Raw genomic sequence first — 21,997 nt, 5'->3', positions numbered from 1 at the left:
TTTTGTTTATGGGTCTTATATTTATTAATATTTACCAAATTTTCTAATTCTGAAAATATTTATTCATTAATTCATTTGAAAATAATATCAACTCATCATATCCTAACATAAATAATATATCTGTATGAAAGACAACTAAATTTTCCAAAATAAAAAGAATTTAGTGAAAAAAATGGCACTGGTTTACATTTCTGCAAATCTCCCCAAGTCTGGTTTACTAGAAGGCAATCAGATTCTTATATTTTTTCTTGCACACAATCTGTTGTAATAAGTTGTTTTGCTGGATATATACAAAGAAAGTCCAGCCTCACACAAATATGCAGCTGGAAAAGAGGGGAGGATGTTAATAGCCTTTTCAGGTTATTGTGGACAGTCTTCTTTAACACTTCATCAAAACTCGACTCAAAGGTTAGTTGTGATGTAGAACCTGAAACCGCATCAGTGAACTTTTCACACTCTGTTACATTCAAATCTATTGGTCTCTCCAGTATTTAACTGGATCTTTTTCCCCGGGGCATGATTGTGTAACATCCTGTCTTGGTCATTTGGAGAATACTGGTTTATTGACTTACATAGATTTTTTTCAAATGACATTTTATTATGCTATATCCAAAAAGTCACATCCATCATATATCACCACCAATCAGAAAAGTCTTTAAGTATTGGGAAGCTATCCAGTTCATGGTGGATACAAGTTTTCCAAAACCCTAGTGTTCACTCGAAAATTCAAATGTCATCACTGTCAACACCGTGGGTCATTTTCTTGAAGTGGCAGGCTCGCTTCATCCACTTTCAAGAAAATGTCTACAAAATATCAAATCTGAATAGCCATGGTTTTTCTGTCCATAAATCTCACAAGCAAAATAATGTTCTATGAAAAAAGTGGCAGGTTCAGCTTGGAACTCAGTCACACAGTGCTTTTCCCGGAGATGACCGCTGGACTTCTCTTCAGTAAGAGAAGCACTGTATGCGTCCCTCACACAGACTTAAAAAAGACATGTCCTCAAGGGTCGAGTTGTAACCAAATTAGTACTCTTCACTGCTTCATCAAAGACATTCTTTAGTGAAACTCGCTTTTATTTTTTTCCCGCGCGTGCATGGTGGTGAAAAATATGATGCGTACTAGAATGGTTTGGTGGCATTGCCTTGATCGGTGCCAAGGTGGCAGCAGTTTTATCCACAATTGTTTTTGTGCCAACACTACAAGTACCAGCACTATGCAAAAGGCGAATGAAACTAGTATTATCATGGGAAAGGTTTTAAACATATAGAACCCCTGAAAAAGTCTCAGGGAGTCCACAGATCGTGCTTTGAGGACTACCAGCCTAGAGCAAAAATAATTAACTAGGACAAGCAGATTCCCTCTCTGGAATTTTTAAACCAAGAAACACTGGGCCAATAAGGTAGCTGGTAATGAGACGTGAACTTGAGAACAGCAGCACCCTTATATCAAAGCCAGCAGGGCCCCTTTCCCAGGCCCCACACCTCAGACTTCCTCTCTGATGCCTGGGACCTGCGAGGGCTAGCAGTAACATCCAGCTGGGGCACCCCACACCTGGACTAGGATTTCACAGACCCTGTTCCCTGTTTCTTTCCTTCGGGGTGCTCTAGACCCTCCCATATGTGGGATTAACCAGATATCCTGAAAGCTCAAGGTCTTGCACCAATGTGATTGGCCCAGGAGTCCCAGGCAGGCCCAGACTCCAGGAGGGCAGCCTGACAAAGGGATTGCTTCTGCTGGCCAATGTGGTATTTATTTCATGGGATTGTATAAAATTAAGTGCCCAGAATGATATTGTCATATTTCTTTTGGTGACACTCACTCACGTTAGACACAAGATGATTTCAGAACTCTACAGCATTACTTGGGCCTAAGGAGGGTGGGGGGCATGCATCAGCTCTCACCCATCTGTATTCCATCCATGGTGCTGCCTTCAGTCTATGACAGCCATGGGCAATGGGGCACCCACGCTCCGCTACCAGTGGCTCCCCACCCCACCCCACTCTGCAGGTTCCATGCTGCATATTAGTCAGTCCTCTGAGCCATCTCCTCCAAGGACTTGAGAGATCACTGCTCCATATTGCCAATAGGCTTTTCCTATCATATCCTCTCTTTATTCTGATGGATATTCCTCCAGGATAGTCTTAAACAACCCCAGACCAAGGACTGCCCTTCTTCCTCCACCCTACAGAACCTCATCTATCCTCCATGCAGGCAGCATTGGGTGGAATAGGAGTGGAGCCGATATTGAAAGAAATCATATTCTAAAGTGCCTAGCAAAGTCAAAAGAAGGCATGCTTGTAAAATGTGTTATTTGAAGGTTATTGTATAAAATTTCAAAGGCATTTAATGTATAAAATACAAAGCATTGTTCACAGTCTCTTGAAGACTCTGGGTAAGACTTGCATTTGTGGTCACCAACAAAGGGGTACGGTAACAACCTTTGAGAGAGCCATTAGAAGCCGGTACTCACAGGCAGCATGACAGATGATGCAGGGTCATGAGTAATGATGCAAACCAGCCTTAACTACATGGTATTAGGGAGCTGCAGAGGCAAGATTACATTGTTTCAATAAAAAAACATTCCTAAGAGCCATGGAATTGTGCATAAAAACATCAAAGCTTCCTTTTTCTCAGTAGGAGACATAAAATTAGCCAGGAACTGCAAATTTTACAATATAGAACACAAAGAGATGGTTGGTGGGCCTGAAGAGGAAGAGTGGATTATGAAGATTCTTCAATGCCCAGAGTGGACAATAACCAAATACATAAGTACCTCTCCTTTGCCCACTATTCTAAATATTCACTGATAAATTGCTTTACCTCATATGGGCCCATGAATTTTATAATACATTTTTATAACACATTTATTAAAATGTAATTCATATGACATTAAAATTCATCCTTTTATAGTACACAATTCAGGAGTTTTTAGTGTATTCACAGTGATGTGCAACCATGAGAACTATCTAATTTTATGACATTTTTTATCACCCCAAAGAAATCTTGTCCCCATCCTTTCACTCCCAAACCCTGGAAAACATTCATCTACTTTCTGCCTTTATAAATTTGCCTATTCTACACATTTCATATAAATGAAATTACATAATATGCAGTTTTTCATTTCTGAGTTCTTTCACCTGTGGTATAAGATGTATCAGTATCTCATTCCTTTTTATTGACAAATAATATCCCATTGTGTGGATATAGCACATTTTATTTATCCATTCATCAGTTGTTGGACATTTAGATTATTTCTACTTTTTTGGCTACTACAAATTGTGCTGTTATGAATATTCATGTACAGGTGTTTATGTGAACATATGTTTTATGTACCTACATGTGGAATTGCTGGGTCATATGATGACTCTATACTTTAGCCTTTTGAGAAACTGCCAAACTGTTTTCCAAAGTGGCTGTACCATTTTACATTCCCACCAGCAGTTTATGAGAGTTCCAGTTTTTCCACATCCTCACCAAAACTTATTATTGCCTATTTTTTTTTTACAACCTGTTTTGTGAACTAATATATGGTCTATCCTGGAGAATGTTCCACATGCAATTGTGAAGAAAGTATAGTCTGTAATTGTTGGAGTGTTCTATAGATATCTGTTAGGTCTAATTCATTTATAGTGTTGTCACTATTTCCTTATTGCTTTTCTGTCTAGCTGTTCTATACATTATTGAAAATGGGTATTGAAGTCACCAACCATTATTGTTGAATTGTCTATTTTCCCTTCAATTCTGTCAGTTTTTACTTCATGTATTTTAGAGGTCTCTTGCTTAGGTGCATATATGTTTATAATTGTTATGTCTCCCTGAGGAATTGAACCTTTTTAGTATAAAGTTTCCTTCTTTGTCTAATAAATATTTTTGTCTTAAAGTCTATTTTGTCTGATATCAATACAGTCACTCCAGCTCTCTTTTGATTTCTTTTTGCATAGCATGTCTTTCTCCATCCTTTTGCCTTCAACCTATTGGTCTTCCTCTGATTTGAAAATATGTTCTCCTCATTGCCTTTTCATTTTTTTGGTGGTTTTCTTTCTTGTGCAGTATGTAGGTTTTTCACCTCCTTCATTAAATTATTCTTAGGTATTTCATTATTTTTGATTCAGTTGTAAATGGAATTTTTTAATTCCTCTTTCTGATAGTTTGTTATTAGTGTATAGAAATGCAATATATTTTTGCATATTAATTTTGTATCATGCAACTTTACTGAATTCATTTATTAGTTCTAACAGTTTTTTGATGGCATCTTTAGGATTTTCTACAATATATATAATATCATGTAATCTGCAAATAGTGACAGTTTTACTTCTTCCTCTCTGATTTGGATTCCTTTTATTTCTCTTTCTTGCCTAATTGCTCTGGCTAGCACTTCCAATACTATGTTGAATAAAAGTGGCAAGAGTGGGCATTCTTGTCTCTTGCCATTCGCTGTCTTTGTATTTTCCAATCTCTGTCTTTTGACTGTAATGTTTAGTCCATTCACACTTAATGTAATTACTGCTAAGGTAGGTTTTATATCTGCATTTTGCTGTTTGTTTTCTACAGATCATGTCTTTTCTGTTCTTCTATTCCTCCATTACTATCTTCTTTGTACTAAAAAGATATTTCCTAGTAGGCCACTTTAATTCCTTTGTTTCTTTTATTCTGTTTTTTTAGTCATTTTCCTAGTGGTTGCCTTGGGGATTACAATTAAAATCCTAACTTAAAACAATCTATGTTGGATAAATACTAACTAAAATTCAATAGATTACAAAACTTTGCTCCAATATAGCTCTATTCCTTGCCACTTCCTGTACTTTTATTGTCATACAAATTACATCTTTATAAACCCTTTGATATAGCCTTATCATTATTGCTTTATGCAATTTTCTTTTAAATCAGATGGTGAAAATGTTACAAACATAAAATATACTTGTAATGTCTTTTACATTTGCCTATATAGTTACCTTTACTAGTTGTATTTTTTTTAAGGGATTCTAATTATTGTCTGGTGTTCTTTGAGTCTGAAAAACTCTTTTTAGTATTTTTTGTAAGGCAGGTATGCTAGCAAGGTATTCCCTCAGTTTTTGTTTGTCTGGGAATTCCTTAAATTCACCTTCATTTTTTGAAGATAATTTTGCTGGATATAGACTTCTTTGTTAACAATCTTTCTTTCAGGACCTTGAATATGTTATCCCACTGCCTTCTGGCCTCCAAGTGTTCTCATACAACGTCAGCTGTTAATCTTATTGAGGATCCCTTATAAGTGATGAGTCACTTCTCTCTTGTTGCTTCCAAGATTCTCTTTTCATCTCGGCTTTTGATAGTTTGACTATAATGTGTCTAAGTGTAGATCTCTTTGAGTCTATCCTGCTTGGAGTTTGTTGAGCTTTTATATGTATAGATTAATGTTTTTAATCAAATCTGGGATGTTTTTAGCCAATATTCCTTCAAATATATTTCCTACCCCTTTCTCTCACTCCTCTCCTTTTGGGACTCCTATTATGTATATGTTGGTCACTTGATGGTGTTCCACAGGTCTGAGCTCTGAACTGGGTAAAATAAAGGCAAATCTTGAGAGTGTATCTTTATCCAGGAGCTTCCATCCAGCTCAAATATTAATATTTCTCTAGGTGTGGGGCTTTTTGGAGAATCAAAACCCATTCTACCCTTTCCAGTGGCTACTAGGCTGCTGGTTTTCACAGCAACCATAGTTGTGAGCCTACCATAGAGATGGGGACAGGGAATAGGGCAAGTTTAAATGCTACCAAAACATGCTGTTTTTACTGAAATTCAGCCATTGCTTGAGTAAATGATTCTCAAATTGCTGTACATCTTGGTTAATTTCCATAATTCTGGGAAAGTTGATTTTGACTATTTTTGCCACTGTTCTCATTGCTTTTATGAAAGAGAAGATTTTTGGAGGTCCTTACTTCATTATTCCAGAAGCACTTTAAGGTTTTTATATAAATAGGGGCCTTGAACACCCTAGTAGTGACCCTCTCTGAAAGAACATCAGTGAGGCAGAACTTGAGCCATGGCAAGCCAAAATTATGAGAAAACACAAACTATGAATAACATGAGGGAGAGGAAGCAGAAGCTATAGAGAGCATGAAAAAACAGTATTTGGGAAGCATAAGTTGGTAGAGAGTAGGGTAAGGAGCAGATACAGAGTCACAGAGTCACTTAGTGGCCAAACATTAGAGGAAAGACACACAAGTTTCTGCTGCTGATGTCACCTCAGCCACCCTGAAATCAGAACCACCCAACTGTTTCTGCTCTTTCTGAAATCTGTTCAGCCTCTCTTTGAGGTCTTTAAAATAAAATCCCTATAAAATGAAGTAATTTGAGTGACTGTCTGTTCCTTCACACCAAAAGAGGCAAATAAATCAGCCAGACAGAGAAAAAGAAAGGGAATTCCAGGCACAGAATTCAGCACATGCAATGAAAGAGCCAAGTGATAAAACGGCTTAGAATGTTTAAAAAGATGAAAAGTGAGGGCCGGAAAAGAGGAAAGGGCTGAAAAACAGGAGAAGTAGAAAGATAAGGATTGCATTTTGCAGTGGTTAAAGGAGATGCTGATGGAAGCTAACAAGGGTTTTCTCATGGAGTTTCTGTGAAGACAGGACAAGGTGCACAGCTTTACACCCTGGGTTTCCAGGAGTGTGTCAGGATTTGATTCTCCCTTGTGAAAGAAAATTCACATTTTATGGCAGGACAAGAAAAATTTAAACATAAAAATAATTTTCTCAGCCCTTTGGCCTCCTCTCTCCCTCTACTGTGCCCTGTGCATCTGCATTATACATTGACCAAACCTCTCCCATTGGCAGAAATACCTGTTGAACCAAAAAGAGCAACATTCTCCCAGTACCCACAAGACAAGTCCTTAAGAGATAATGTTCCTTCTTGATTTTGTAAGGGGTCATGATGACCCACCACTTTGTACTTGCAGATCTGAATTTTGTAAACTGTCAATAATACGTCATTTAATATACAGAACTTTGTCTCAAAAAAAAAAAACAATAACTGTGCTTCTAACTTAATAACTTGACTTCTAATGGGTGGAATAGTTCTCGGAGCTTTCTGGGATGCTGTTCCTGGGTTATAATCTTCAATTTGGCTCAAATAAAACTTTCCATCACTCTCTTAGATTGACTGATTCATTTTTCATTGACACCCTATATGGGGTTAACACTCAGAAAATCCAGGTGAAAGGACATTGGTTTTGGGTTTTGGGGGGTTTGGGGGTTTTTTTGTCGTTGTTTTCTCATTAAACTTTTTTTAATGGGTCTCAAATTCTGTGACAGATTTTTGGTCAAGTTGTTTCCATTAAAAAGTACTGATTTTAAAAACTAATAACTTAAAACTGCCACACACAAAACAAGTTGTCCACAAAACATTCTCCTTTCCTTCTGAAGGTTTTAAGATGCATTGGTATCATTAATCAGTCTTTTACTATTAAACTTAAATGGCCAATTGAGACAAATAGTTCTGAGACTGTTTTTCCACCACTGATTAAGACTGAGGTGGCAGGTATTGGGGGTAATACTCATTTAGCCTTCTGAGCTTTCTGGGCAGACTTGATGACATTGCCAACTCCAGCTGCCTTCTTAGGACCTTGTTTTTAAAGAAGAAATTCCCAAAGTGTGCTGCCCAGACAAGCAGCATCAGTGCCACCTGAGAACTCCTTAGAAATGCAAATTCTCAAGCTCCTTCCTAATCCTACAAAATCAGAAATCCAGCAGTCTGCATTTTAAAAAACACCCCAGATGGTTCTGGTGCAGGTCTGTACACAAAGAGAGCAGGCTTCTGCTTAGACCTAATGGGGAGAAGCCCAGCCAGAATTAGGGAAATACACATGCACAGAGCTTGGCAAGGTAAGACATTTGCCCTCTATAGAGCCCACTTGCATGTGGTTGGGACTGAAGAAGCCTCACTCCAGGTCACAGAAGTCTGCACATCTCCATCACTGGCTAAGTGTGGAAACGTGGAGGAAGGAGACAGAGAGCGAAGCATTACATGGAAAAGGCAGTGACCTCAGTGAGCGGGGAATCCAGAATATCCTAGCTCCAGGCTCATAGTCACGTTATTGTAGCTTCCCCCTGATTGGAGCTATACTCTGATGATTTCAGCTTGAACTCAAGATTATAGACTCAGGAGAGCAAGTCCTCCTCCCCCAGGCTATGTCTCTTATCCCCTTGATCAGGAGCTGGAGTGTTCAATCCTCCCACAGCCTTGGCCAGTCCTGAGATGGTTCCACCCCTCCTCCAACCTCAATGGTAGGCCTTTGTGCAAGACCAGCTCACTCTCCAGTCTTCAGTAGCTTCCGTTACGTAGATTATTGACCCCCACCATCAGAATCAATAGGGAAGCTTACCAATAAGTTTTAAAGCTGAACCCATTCCAGAGAAATTAACTCAAAATTTCTGGAAGCAGGTCTGAAACCGAGCAGGACTCTGTGAGGCTCCTGGGCATGGAAGCCTTTCTGCTCCCTGTTTTTTGTAGGGAACAGACTCCAGCCTCCAGACCATCCCTGAGTTCCAAACAGGAGGTTCAAACAGTTGCTAATCAGGGAAGGGAGGGGATGCAGAGACAAGGGAGGAGCAGCCAAGAAACCACTGAGGGAAGAATCAAGATGGCAGAGTAGGAGGACGTGTGCTCACTCCCTCTTGCAAGAGCACTGGAATTACAACTAACTGCTGAACAACCATTGACAGAAAGACACTGGAACTCACCAAAAAAAACCACCCCATATCCAGAGACAAAGGAGAAGCCACAATGAGATGGTAGGAGGGGCACAATCGCATTAAAAATCAAACCCCATAAATGCTGGGTGGGTGACTCCCAAGCTGGAGAACAGTTATACCGCAGAAGTCCTGAGGGTTCTGAGCCCCACGTCAGGTTTCCTAACCTGGCGGTCCAGCAACGGGAGGAGGAATCCCCAGAGAATCAGACTTTGAAAGCCAGTGGGATTTGATTGTAGGACCTTCACAGGACTGGGGGAAATGGAGACTCCACTCTTGGAGGGCACAGAAAAAACTGTGCTCACAAGGACCCAGGGGGAAGGAGCAGTGACCCCATAGGAGACTGAACCAGACATACCTGCTGGTGTTGGAGGGTTGCCTGCAGAAGTGGGGGGCAGCTGTGGCTCACCAAGGAGACAAGGGCACTGGCAGCAGGGGTTCTGAGAAGTGCTCATTGGAGTGAGCCCTTCCAGAGTCCACCATTAGCTCCACCAAAGAGCCTGTAAGCTCCAGTGCTGAGTCGCCTCAGGCCAAAAAACCACCAAGGTGTGAACACAGCCCCACCCATTGGCAGACAAGCAGATTAAAGTGGCACTGAGCTCCACCCACCAAATCAGATTAAAGTTTTACTGCGCTCCACCCACCCAGCCCAACCCACCATCAGTCCCTCTCATCAGGAAGCACCCACGAGCCTCCCAGACAGCTTCCTCCACAAGAGGGCAGACAGCAGTATCAAGCAGTATCAGCAGTATTTCATCTTGTGGAACTGAAAATCACAGCCACAGAAAGACACAGAAAATAAAAAGGCAAAAGACTTTGTACCAGATGAAGGGACAAGTTAAAACAGCAGAAAAACAACTAAATGAAGAGGAGATAGGCACTCTTCCAGAAAAAGAATTCAGAATAATGATGGTGAAGATGATCCAGGACTTTGAAAACAGATTGGATGCAAAGATCGAAAAGTTGCAAGGAAAGTTTAACAAAGACCTAGAAGAGTTAAAGAACAAACAAACAGAGATATGCAACACAATAACTGAAATGAAAAATACACTGGAAGGAACCAATAGCAGATTAACTGAGGCAGAAGGATGAATAAGTGAGCTGGAAGACAGAATGGTGATAATCACTGATGTGGAAAAGAATAAAGAAAAAAGAATGAAAAGGAGTGAAGACAGCCTAAGAGACTTTTGGGACAATGTTAAATGCACCAACATTTGCATTATAGGGGTCCCAGAAGGAGAAGAGAGAGAGAAAGGACCCGAGAAAATACTGGAAGAGATTATAGTTGAAAACTTCCCTAACATGCGAAAGGAAATAGCTACCCAAGTCCAGGAAGCACAGAGAGTTCCAGGCAGGATAAATCCAAGGAGAAACATGCCAAGACATACAGTAGTCAAACTGACAAAAATTAAAGACAGAGAAAAGTTATTAAAAGCAACAAGGGAAAAATGACAAATAACATACAAGGGAACTCCCATAAGGGTAACAGCTGATTTCTCAGCAGAAACTCTGCAAGCCAGAAGGGAGTGGCATGATATATTTAAAGTGATGACAGAGAAGAACCTACAACCAAGAATACCCTACCCAGCAAGGATCTCATTCAGATTCAATGGAGAAATCAAAAGCATTACAGACAAGCAACAGCTAAGAGAATTCAGCACCACCAAACCAGCCTTACAACAAATGCTAAAGGAACTTCTCTAAGTGGGAAACATAAGAGAAGAAAAAGACCTACAGAAACAAAAACAAAACAATGAAGAAAATGGTAATAGGAACATACATATTGATAATCACCTTGAATATAAATGGACTAAATGCACCAACCAAAAGACACAGACTGGCTGAATGGATACAAAAACAAGACCCACATATATGCTGTCTCCAAGAGACCCACTTCAGATGTAGGGACACATACAGACTGAAAGTGAGGGGATGGAAAAAGATATTCCATGCAAATGGAAATCAAAAGAAAGCTGGAGTAGTGATACTCATATCAGATAAAATAGACTTTAAAATAAAAAATGTTACAAGAGACAAATAAGGACACTACATAAAGATTGAGGGATCCATCCAAGAAGAAGAGATAACAATTATAAATATATATGCATCCAATATAGGAGCACCTCAATATGTAAGGCAAATGCTAACAACTAGAAAGAGGAAATCGACAGAAACACAATCATAGTGGGGGACTTGAACACCCCACTTACACCAATGGACAGATCATCCACACAAAAAATTAATAAGGAAACACAAGCTTTAAATGACACAATAAATCAGCTGGATTTAATAGATATTTATAGGACATTACATCCAAAAACAGCAGATTACACATTCTTCTCAAATACGCATGGAACCTTCTCCAGGATAGATCACATTTTGGGTCATAAATCAAGCCTTGATAAATACAAGAAAATTGAAATCCTATCAAGCATCTTTTCTGACCACAATGCTATGAGATTAGAAATCAATTACAGGGGAAAAAAATCTGTAAAAACCAAACACATGGAGGCTAAACAATACACTACTAAATAAGCAACAGATCACTGAAGAAATCAAAGAGGAAATCCAAAAATACCTAGAGACAAATGACAATGAAAACACAACAATCCAAAACCTATGGGATGCAGCAAAGGCAGTTCTAAGAGGGAAATTTATAGTGATACAATCCGACACCAAGAAACAAGAAAAATCCCAAATAAACAATCTAAACTTACACCTCAAGAAAATTGACAAAGAAGAGCAAACAACACCCAAAGTGAGTAGATGGAGAGAACTCATAAAGATTAGAGCAGAAATAAATGAAATAGAGACAAAGAAAACAATAGCAAAACTCAATAAAACTAAAAGCTGGTTCTTTGAGAAGATAAATAAAATTGATAAACCTCTAGCAAGACTCATCAAGAAAAAGAGGGAGAGGACTCAAATCAATAAAATTAGAAATGAAACAGGAGAAGTTACAAAAGACAAGGCAGAAATAAAAAGCACCATAAGAGATTATTACAAGCAACTATATGCCAATAAAATGGACAACCTGGATGAAATGGACACATTCTTAGAAAGGTATAAACTTCCAAGACTGAATCAGGAAGACATAGAAAATATGAGCAGACCAATCACAAGTCATGAAATTGAAACTGTGATCAAAAATCTCCCAACAAACAAAAGTCCAGGAGCAGATGGATTCACAGGCGAATTTTATCAAACATTTAGAGACGAGCTAACACCCATCCTTCTCAAACTCTTCCAAAACATTGCAGAGGAAGGAACAATCCTAAACTCATTTTATGAGGCCACCATCACCCTGATACCAAAACCAGACAAAGATACTACAAAAAAAGAAAACTACAGACCAATATCACTGATGAATTGAGATGCAAAAATCCTCAACAAAATACTAGCCAACAGAACCCAACAACACATTAAAAGGATCACACACCATGATCAGGTGGGGTTTATCCCTGGAATGCAAGGATTCTTCAATATACGCAAATCAATCAATGTGATACACCACATTAACAAACTGAAGGATAAAAACCATATGATCATCTCAATAGATGCAGAAAAAGCTTTTGACAAAATTCAACACCCATTTATGATAAAAACTCTCCAGAAGGTGGGCATAGAGGGAACCTACCTCAACATAATAAAGGCCATATATGACAAACCCACAGCAAACATCATTCTCAATGGTGAAAAACTGCAAGCATTCCCTCTAAGATCAGGAACAAGACAAGGAGGTTCACTCTCACCACTACTATTCAACATAGTTTTGGAAGTCCTTGCCACAGCAATCAGAGAAGAAAAAGAAATCAAAGGAATCCAAAATCAAAAAGAAGAAGTAAAACTGTCACTGTTTGCAGATGACATGATCCTATACATAGAAAATCCTAAAGAGGCCACCAGAAAACTACTTGAGCTAATCAATGAATTTAGTAAGGTTGCAGGATACAAAATTAACACACAGAAATCTCTTGCATTTCTATACACCAACAATGAAAGATCAGAAAGAGAAATTAAGGAAACAATCCCATTCACCATTGCAACAAAAAGAACAAAATACCTAGGAATAAACCCAACCAAGGAGGTAAAAGACCTGTACTCAGAAAACTATAAGACACTAATGAAAGAAATCAAAGACGACACAAACAGATGGAGGGACATACCATGTTCTTGGATTGGAAGAATCAACATTGTGAAAATGACTATATTGCGAAAAGCAATTTACAGATTCAATGCAATCCCGATCAAATTACCAATGGCATTTTTCTCAGAACTAGAACAAGAAATTTTACTATTTATATGGAAACGCAAAAGACCCCAAATAGCCAAAGCAACCTTGAGAAGGAAAGATGGAGTTTGTGGAATCATGCTTCCCAACTTCAGGCTATACTACAAGGCTACAGTGATCAAGACAATATGGTACTGGCACAAAAACAGAAATACAGATCAATGGAACAGGACAGAAATCCCAGAGATAAACTATGGTCAACTAATCCATGACAAAGGAGGCAAGGATATACAATGGAGGAAAGGTAGCCTCTTCAAACAGTGGTGCTGGGAAAACTGGACAGCTACATGTAAAAGAATGAAATTAGAACACTCCCTAACACCATACACAAAAATAAACTCAAAATGGATAAAAGACCTAAATGTAAGGGCAGACACTATAAAACTCCTAGAGGAAAACATAGGAAGAACACTCTTCTACGTAGATAACAGCAAGATCTTTTTTGATCCACCCCCTAGAATAATGCAAAGAAAAACAAAAATAAATAAGCGGGACCTAATGAAACTTCAAAGCTTCTGCACAGCAAAGGAAACTATAAGCAAGACAAAAAGACAACCCTCTGAATGGGAGAAAATATTTGCAAATGAATCAACAAACAAAGGATTAATCTCCAAAATATATAAACAGTTCATCCAGCTCAATATCAAAAAAAACAAACAACCCAATCAAAAAATGGGCAGAAGACCTAAATAGGCATTTCTCTGAAGAAGACATACGGATGGACAAGAGGCACATGAAAAGCTGCTCAACATCACTAATGATTAGAGAAATGCAAATCAAAACGACAATGAGGTATCACTTCACACTGGTTAGAATGGGCATCATCAGAAAATCTACAAACAGTAAATCCTGGAGAGGGTGTGGAGAAAAAGGAACGCTCTTGCATTGCTGGTGGGAATATAAATTGATACAGCCACTATGGAAAATAGTATGGAGGTTCCTTGCAAAACTAAAAATAGAACTACCATATGACCCAGCAATCCCACTGCTGGGCATATACCCAGAGAACACCATCATTCAAAAAGACACATGCACTCCAATGTTCATTGCAGCACTATTTACAATAGCCAGGACTTGGAAGCGAACTAAATGTCCATCAACAGATGAATGGATAAAGAAGATGTGGTACATATATACAATGGAATATTGCTCAGCTGTAGAAAGCAATGAAACTGGGACATTTTTAGAGACATGGATGGACCTAGAGACTGTCATACAGAGTGAAGTGAGTCAGAAAGAGAAAAACAAATATTGTATATTAACACATATATGTGGACTATAGAAAAATGGTACAAATCAACCAGTTTGCAAGGCAGAAATAGAGACACAGATGTAGAGAACAAACATATGGACACCAAGTGGGGAAAGCAGGAAGAGTTGGGGAGGGAATGAATTGGGAGACTGGGATACCAAATTGTACACTCCAAATATATGCAGTTTACTGTAAAAAATAAAAAAATAAAAAGTTAAAGAAAAAAAACCACTGAGGCCAGATTAAAGGAACCAGAGGAGCTCATCAAGATTAGGAGACCACCTGAGACAGGATTAAAGGTGTGCAGGTCCTGCATACACCCTAATCTTATCAGCAACCCCACCCTTGAACCATTGCTATAAAATGCCTCATCACATCCTCCCACTTTGGGACACACAGTTTTGGGGGGCAGGAGCCAGCTGTGTCCATCTTTGCCTGGCAAACAAATAAAGTTATTCTTTTCAACTTCACCCAAAAATCTGTCTCCAAGATTCCATTTGGCACCGATGCACAGAGGCCACGTTTTTGGCATCAGGCCTGTCACTGTTATTTTTAGGGTGATTACCAAAGTGATTCTAACATGCAACCAGGGTAGAGAACAACTGATGATTGAAGTTTCTGTATCAATTCCATCTCCCTTCCCTGGTCGCTGGTGATTAAGAGAAGGAAGATACCCTTTGACATTGGTAAGGAGGTTGATGAGACCTGGTTATCCTGCAGGCCACAACATGGCAAAAATGTCCAGTAATTAATATATATAATTACAATTTAATGATATCCTTTGAGGCAATAATTCCATAAATGTCTCTTACATGTTTATTATGTGCTAGACATTGGGGATATACCAGCAAATAAAACAGACAAAAACTCCTACCCTCATGGAGCTTATGAAAATATATACTATGCTAGATGGTGATAAGTACTATGGGTAAAAAATTAAGCAGAAAAAGCAATCAGGAATCCCCAGGGCTAGAGAGGATTTGCCTTTTTTAGAATGGCAAAGACCTGAGGAGTGGATCCTGTGGCCATCGGGAGAAGGATGGTCTGGGCAATGGGGACAGACCCTGAGTGAGAATGTGCCTGCAATGTGCTCAGTTCTTTGCATACATCATCTTATTTTATTCTCACAACAAGCCTTTAATGGAGGTAGTATCCCCATTGTTACATATGGGACTCAGGAAGGGTAAGTAGTTTGCCCAAGTGCACAGTGAGTGTTAAAGCTGAGATTCCAGGTCAGTGTGGCCTCAGAGGCCCTGCTTTCAGCCAATACTCTACTGCTCTGTCAACATCACGTCTCACCCCTGCCAGGGGGTCATCGCAGGTGACAATGTCTGGGAAGTGATGAGTCTCCCAAGGAACCCATGGCTGTGTGTGGCCCCACGACCCCCACTACCACCCAAGTCTGGCTTCCATGCCAGGTGTGGATGCTGCCCCTCCATGCTTCTCTCCCCTTACTTACTCATTTCCTTCCAACACACACACACGCACGCGCGCACACACACACACACACACAACCTTTTTGAACAGACCTAGTCCTTCTTCCTGTCCTTTCTGTCTCTCCCACTGGTCTGCTGCAGGGGGATTGTAGACCAGACAACCCAATGTGTCACACCCCACAAGGTCCCAGTGCTACCCCAGCATCTCAGAGTTTCTGTTTGGTAGGTAAGACCATCCATCAGGAACTTCCTCAACCCCTTGGCAACTCTTTCGGGCCTAAAAGAGGCATCCTAGGTGCAAGGTTCAGGGTACTCTTTACTCTGATGCAAAGCCATCTCGAGGCATTTGACTCCGCACAAGTCTCTAGAAGGTGGTTCCTATAAGAGGAAAGTCACCTCCAGATTGAGTGTCTCTAACAGGCCAGCCAGGGAACTGGGCACCTTCTTCTCTCACTCCTCTCTTGGGCTTTCCTCCTCCTTCTCTTGTGAAGGGCAAGAGCCAAGCTCCAAACCCATGTGTCACAGACTCCACATCCACATGGGAGTGGAGGAGGGGGGTATAGAAAGTTCTGGGAAAGCTGCACAAGAGAGGCTCGTCTTTGATTGAGGGGATCTAGGGAAGATGGGCTTCATGTTTTTTAAACAGGTTATTGGGAATTATTTGTGATTTCTCCAAGAGCAGCATTCATCTGAAGTTTGGAAAAAAATGAACATCCTATTATCATGAATAATTCAGAGCTCTTCACTGTAGATTGCTTTGTAGATAAGGTCTCCTTTCCAAGGTTTGAATAAGTCTGTCTTTTGAGGTGCTTCTTTTTAACTTCTCTGTGTATGCTACTTGAACATTCTCTGTGTCTGCCTCAGTCAGTGTGTGAAGCATTGTGATGAAATGTCTTTTGAAAATCAAGAATGGGAGACACTCTGCACCCCAGTGTATTATCAAGTCCGCATCTTATGGATCAGGACTTGATAATACACAGTGACCAGGACCCTGTAATGAGAGGCAGCACTCTGAGCCAGAGCACCGAGTTCAAGTTCCCCACTGGTTGTCACCTGAGTGAATACACGTACAGTTCTTAGAGCAGCGCCTGGCCTGGAGTAAGTGCTCGGTAAATATTGGCTAGTATTGAGTGTCAGAAAATTCCCAAGTCAATGGAAAGAAGGAGACAATTGTGGTGGCTTTGGGGTCTTCTAGAAAAATGGTTATGAAAAGTAGTGATGACATTAGTCTTGGTTCATGGAGTCCCTTTGAGATGGTTTATCATGTTCAAGGCCATAAAGGATTCATCATCTCTAACTAGCAGTATGTTCACATGGGAAAAGAACTCACCAGCGGGGTCTTAGAGGGGATTAGAGTCAACACAGATACCCACAGTCCAAATTCAGCTAAGAAAGCAACATCAGTCAATGGCATCTTCAAACCAGGAACCCCAGGGCAGCCTAGACAAGTGAGGAAACAGATGCTGATTGTAAGCAAATCCCCAGCATCACCGAGGGAGAGGCTTCCTGGTCCCCAGTGCCAGGCAGGACCTGCTTCTCCCCTCACCTGAGCTCTTCCTATGGGGCTCAACCAGCCTTTCCCAAGCAAATTCCACTCACCCCCGAGATTGGGGTCCACTGGAAATACAGCAGCCTGACTGGCCTCCCCTGAAGTTTCTTCAATCCTTAGGCTCCTGGGGCTAAGGATTTTTTAAAAAAAATTTTAGAAGAATAATACATAAGCTTTTAAAAATTCTCTCTTTTTAAAATTTAATTCTTTTTTAAAATGAAAATGATACATAAGCTTGGAAAAAGTGGAGAAGAAAGGAAGGAACTTTTAAAATATAGTCCGAAGGGTTTTAAGCCAAATGTGAAAGTCTCCTTCACTCTCCACTTCTGTTTTCCAGACTTCACCAGAGTTAATAGTTTCCTTTGTATCTTTGGAGAAGTTCTATCCATAATACATGAATATGTTAGCCTTTTCAAAATTTATATGTGATTTTTACTCTTCCATGTCTTACCTTTTTAATTTAATATATATTACAGATCTTTCCAGAACGTCAATATAGATCTACCTCTTTATTTTCTTTTTATTTATTTATTTTGTTAGGATTACATGTAAAAATATTTCAGTGAGATATGGGGATTGTGAACTTTTAAGCGTCTAACAACATAGCTAAAACTAAGTGAATGCCGAACTTGGCAGAATCACAAGGAGAAGTGGATCAATCCATAATTACAGTGGTACCCTAACCAAGTCTTTCAGAAACTGATAGAGATCAATAGGCCAAAAAGCAAAGAATTTGAGTCACCCCATTAACAAGTTTGAGTGGAAATGTGACGGGCTCTATATTCAACAGTTAGAGAATGCACATTCTGTACACATTCTCATGGCCTATTTAGAAAAACAGGCATATACTTGCTGTGAAGGAAACCTCACTACTGCTAATCTTGTGGTCATAATTTCTGAAACAGCTTTGTCGGTTCCCTCTCTTTCTTTCCTGAGTTAGTTTTACCAGTTCCTATTTCACATCTGCTTATTTTTTGGCCATCTAGACCAGCAGTCCACAACCTTTTTGGCACCAGGAACCAGTTTCGTGGAAGACAGTTTTCCCTTGGTTGGGGGAAGGGGGGAATATGATGATGGTTCAGGCCGTAATGCGAGCAGTGGGGAGTGGCAGATGAAGCTCCACTTACCTCCTGCTGTGTTGCCCAAGGGGGTTAAGGACCCCTGATCTAGACTGAATTCCTTTCTTTTTTTTTTAAATTGTTTTTGGCTGCATTGGGTCTTCACTGCTGTGCATGGCTTTCTCTAGTTGTGGCCAGTGGGGGTTACTCTTCGTTGCGGTGCGCGAACTTCTCTTGTTGTGGAGCACAGGCTCTAGGCGTGCAGGCTTCAGGAGTTGTGGCACACGGGCTCAATAGTTGTGGTTCACAACATGGGCTTAGTTGCTCCGCGGCGTGTGGGATCTCCCCAGACCAGGGCTCAAACCCGTGTTCCCTGCATTGGCAGATGGATTCTTGACCACTGCGCCACCAGAGAAGCCCTTTCAGGTGAGTTTTTATCATCCCTTGTGAAGGTAGACTGCTCTCTTTCATCATTTGTCTTATGCTGTCTTTGTGGGATGCTGAGCTTAATCCTTAGGACTATCAGGAATTCCATCCTTTCCCCGCTTTACTTTTCTCAATCACACTTAATAACATGTGAATCAGATGTGTGTGCTTCTGTGATTTACGTGACAGATTATCTGACTCACCAGTTTGAAAGGAAGGGTTTGTGTGTCTCTTTGACTCACAACTCATCCTGGTAACTGAATCAGTACCTTATACATAGTTGGTATTCGATAAATATTTGTTGAATAAATTAGCGCACGCATGCGCTCATGCACACACACAAATACACACACACAAAGCAGATCTGGAATTAAATTGGTCATTTCAAAACCCATTTATTAAGGTTTTAATATATTATTACAGGAAGTGTGGAAGCCAGGAATCCACACTTGGAACCCACAGTTGGAAGCCTGGGAGGGGAGAGCCCAGTCTTTGCCCACATAATCATCTCCATACCAACTCCTGAGTGCCAGGGGTAGTGTGCTTCATGTTAAGACATTGATCCCCTGCTCTCTTACACACTGTTAGCAGAATATAACATGCCTCTTCCCCCATATGGGGAAGGTTTGGCAAGATACACATGCCAATTGATGTAGCCATTTGGATTCTAAGAATTTTTCTCATAAATGTGGTCGCACAGTCTGCATGGTCTTGTGTATGGTAAGAAAAACCTAAATAGCTGTCATTTGAGATTAGTGTTCAGAGCTGGGTCCACACATCTCAGGGGTGCATTTGATGATCCCTTGAAACAGGGAAGAAAAGTCACAACTATTTATATTTATTTTCTAATAAAATTAAATAGAAATTCAGCTTCACTAATATTTACGATTAGAAGAACTCTACACCATCACTTAATCATCAGTGTTGCATCAGATGGCCAGTTAGATGCTGAATTTCCAGGGGAAGGAGGACAGAAGTTCTCACCTCACTTGTTGATTTGTTTAACATATGACTGCTTTGGGCTGTTTCCATGTGTCCAGTTGAGTGGATTTCTAGATTATTCTCCTATTTGATATTAACAAAAGCGTAAACAGCCTCGGCCATTTCAGGACATGCCTCACTCTTCCAGGGACACCCTGGCGGAAGGAGCAGACAGAGGACCTGCAGCGGGTGCTCAGGGCTGTGGACAGTGAGATCCCACTGGTCTTTGTCAGCGGCAACCACAACGTAGGCAACATCCCCACCCCTGAGATCATTGCAGAGTTCCAGCGGACTTGGGGAGATGACTATTTCAGCTTCTGGGTCGGGGGCATCCTGTTCCTCGTCCTCAACTCCCAGTTCTTGTATCACGCCTCCATGTGCTCTGCCTTGAAGCAGGCCCAGGACCAAAAGCTGGACCAGCAGCTGAGCATCGCAGGGCAGCGGAAGTGCCAGCACGCGGTCGTCTTCCAGCACATCCTGCTGTTCCTGCAGAGCATTGATGAGGATGACTACTACTTCAACCTCACCAAATCCGTGCGGAAGGAGGTGGCAGACAAGTTCGTGGAAGCAGGTAGGCCTGGGACCCCCGGCGCCTGGGTGGAAGGGTGGTCTGGAGAGGGGATGTCCGGATCCTTCTCCTGTCCCTCTGCGACCTGGCAAAGGGGAGAGAGGAGGATGTGGCCTTGGGCAGAACTGAGTTTTTATCCCTGCTCTGCCACTCATGGCCGTGTGGCCTTAGATGAGCTGCCTCGCCCTCCAAGCCTCACCTTCCTGTCTGTAAAGCAGGAATAGCAGCTCTCTCATGGTATGGCTGTAAGGATTCAATGAGAAGACGCCTGGGCAGGATTAGAGCAGCCCCAAGCTGAGTCCTGAAGTTGTAGCTGCTCACAGCTGAGGGTGGGGACACTACTGGTTGGGGGTTATAGAAGGAGGGTGTCTGAGTGTAGCTGTCTGTGCCCCAAGCAAAGGAAGTTGCCAGGGATGCTTTTTCTCCTTTCTCTGGGACTCAGGAACTTGCCCAAGGGCAGATGATGTTTAAGAGCCAGACTTCCTACCAGTATTAGATGTAGTCCGGGAAATCCTTGGACATGGCTGTAGGGCAGGTCTGGGAGCCTCATCAGTGTTCCTTTAGGGAGGTGGACTGAGCAGGAGGAGACATCTATTTAGTCCTGTCTTACCCTGCTGTGAATTGTAAGCTAATCATACACGTCACATACGTGTGCATGCGTGCACACCCTTACGCACACACACAGTGGGGACACCCTGTGTCTAGAGCTCTCACTTCCGGTGGTGCTGTGTGCACCGCCAGCCCACACGCCTAATTTCTCCTCCTGGGAGCACCTGCAGCTTTCCTCTCCTGAGATGTGGTGCATTCTAAGCCGGTTCCCTACATTGCCAGTGACTTGCCAGGATTCCAATTTTGACAACTGTCGTGTCTCATGTTTTGGTCCTAATGCCTCCTTTCAGATCTTTCCAGGGTGTGCTTCATCAAACTCTCCTAAAATTTAAATACATTCTATTATTTGTTAAGGGGGAGGGAGAGGACGGTGGCCTACCCCACTAAGTAGCAAGCACTCATTAAAAAAATCCTGACACTCCTTTCATCTTTGAGCATTAAATGTATTCACATTTGCTTGTGAAAAGTACAATAGGCCCCTCTGTATTTTTGAGACATTTTACCAAAAGCTTGCATAATTGGAGACATTTTCCAGCTGTTCCATGGAGATGAAGTTGGAAAACTTCTATTAAGGTCTTTGAACTTTTATGCCATGCTTGAGTTTGGTGACAAAGAAATGGAGTGTCAAGATGGCATCAGCCCCACCACCAAGACTATTTTGTAACAGAGAATAATGCCAGTGAGAACACTTTATGCCACTGAAATGATTCCTTTCATATCAAATGTTAAACGATGCAGATGCCGTCCCCATAGCTGCTCTTTGTTCTCCATTCTTATCAGCCGTATTCTTGAGTGGCACGTGGTTCTGGGTTTCCCATCGGAGGACGGAGCACACGCAGCCCATGAGCAACCCCAGATACTGAGACCTGGAGACAGTGACACACAGACAGCCCTTGGCTCTAACAGGACATCCTTGGGGGAAGCCTGCTGTCCACCCCCCAGGAACCCCAGAGGGTGGCATCGCATCTGGGGTGCATCAGACACCTCTCCCTTCAGGCCTGCAACCCCATGAGCTCAGGGAGGATTTGTCGGTACACCCAGAGCTGATCTGTGTCTCTCTGGTGGGCTCCAATTGCCCCAGCTCACAGAGACTG

At 41.2% G+C, this 21,997-nt stretch overlaps 1 protein-coding gene across 1 annotated transcript in view; it reads left to right on the top strand.

The window, feature by feature from the left end:
- The window catches only part of LOC130860975 (serine/threonine-protein phosphatase CPPED1-like), a 100,178-nt gene that overhangs the window by 76,532 nt on the left and 1,649 nt on the right, over window positions 1–21,997 (top strand). The window contains exons 2-3 of the mRNA XM_057749491.1: window positions 19,855–20,300; window positions 20,949–21,167. Coding sequence (XP_057605474.1) covers window positions 19,855–20,300; window positions 20,949–21,167 — 665 coding nt within the window. The remainder of the gene's footprint in view (window positions 1–19,854; window positions 20,301–20,948; window positions 21,168–21,997) is intronic.

The sequence above is a fragment of the Hippopotamus amphibius genome, chromosome 9, assembly GCF_030028045.1.
Source record: "Hippopotamus amphibius kiboko isolate mHipAmp2 chromosome 9, mHipAmp2.hap2, whole genome shotgun sequence".
Lineage (NCBI taxonomy): Eukaryota > Metazoa > Chordata > Mammalia > Artiodactyla > Hippopotamidae > Hippopotamus > Hippopotamus amphibius.
The sequence above is the reverse complement of the archived record's forward strand: the minus strand, read 5'-3'. Positions and strand labels throughout refer to the sequence as shown.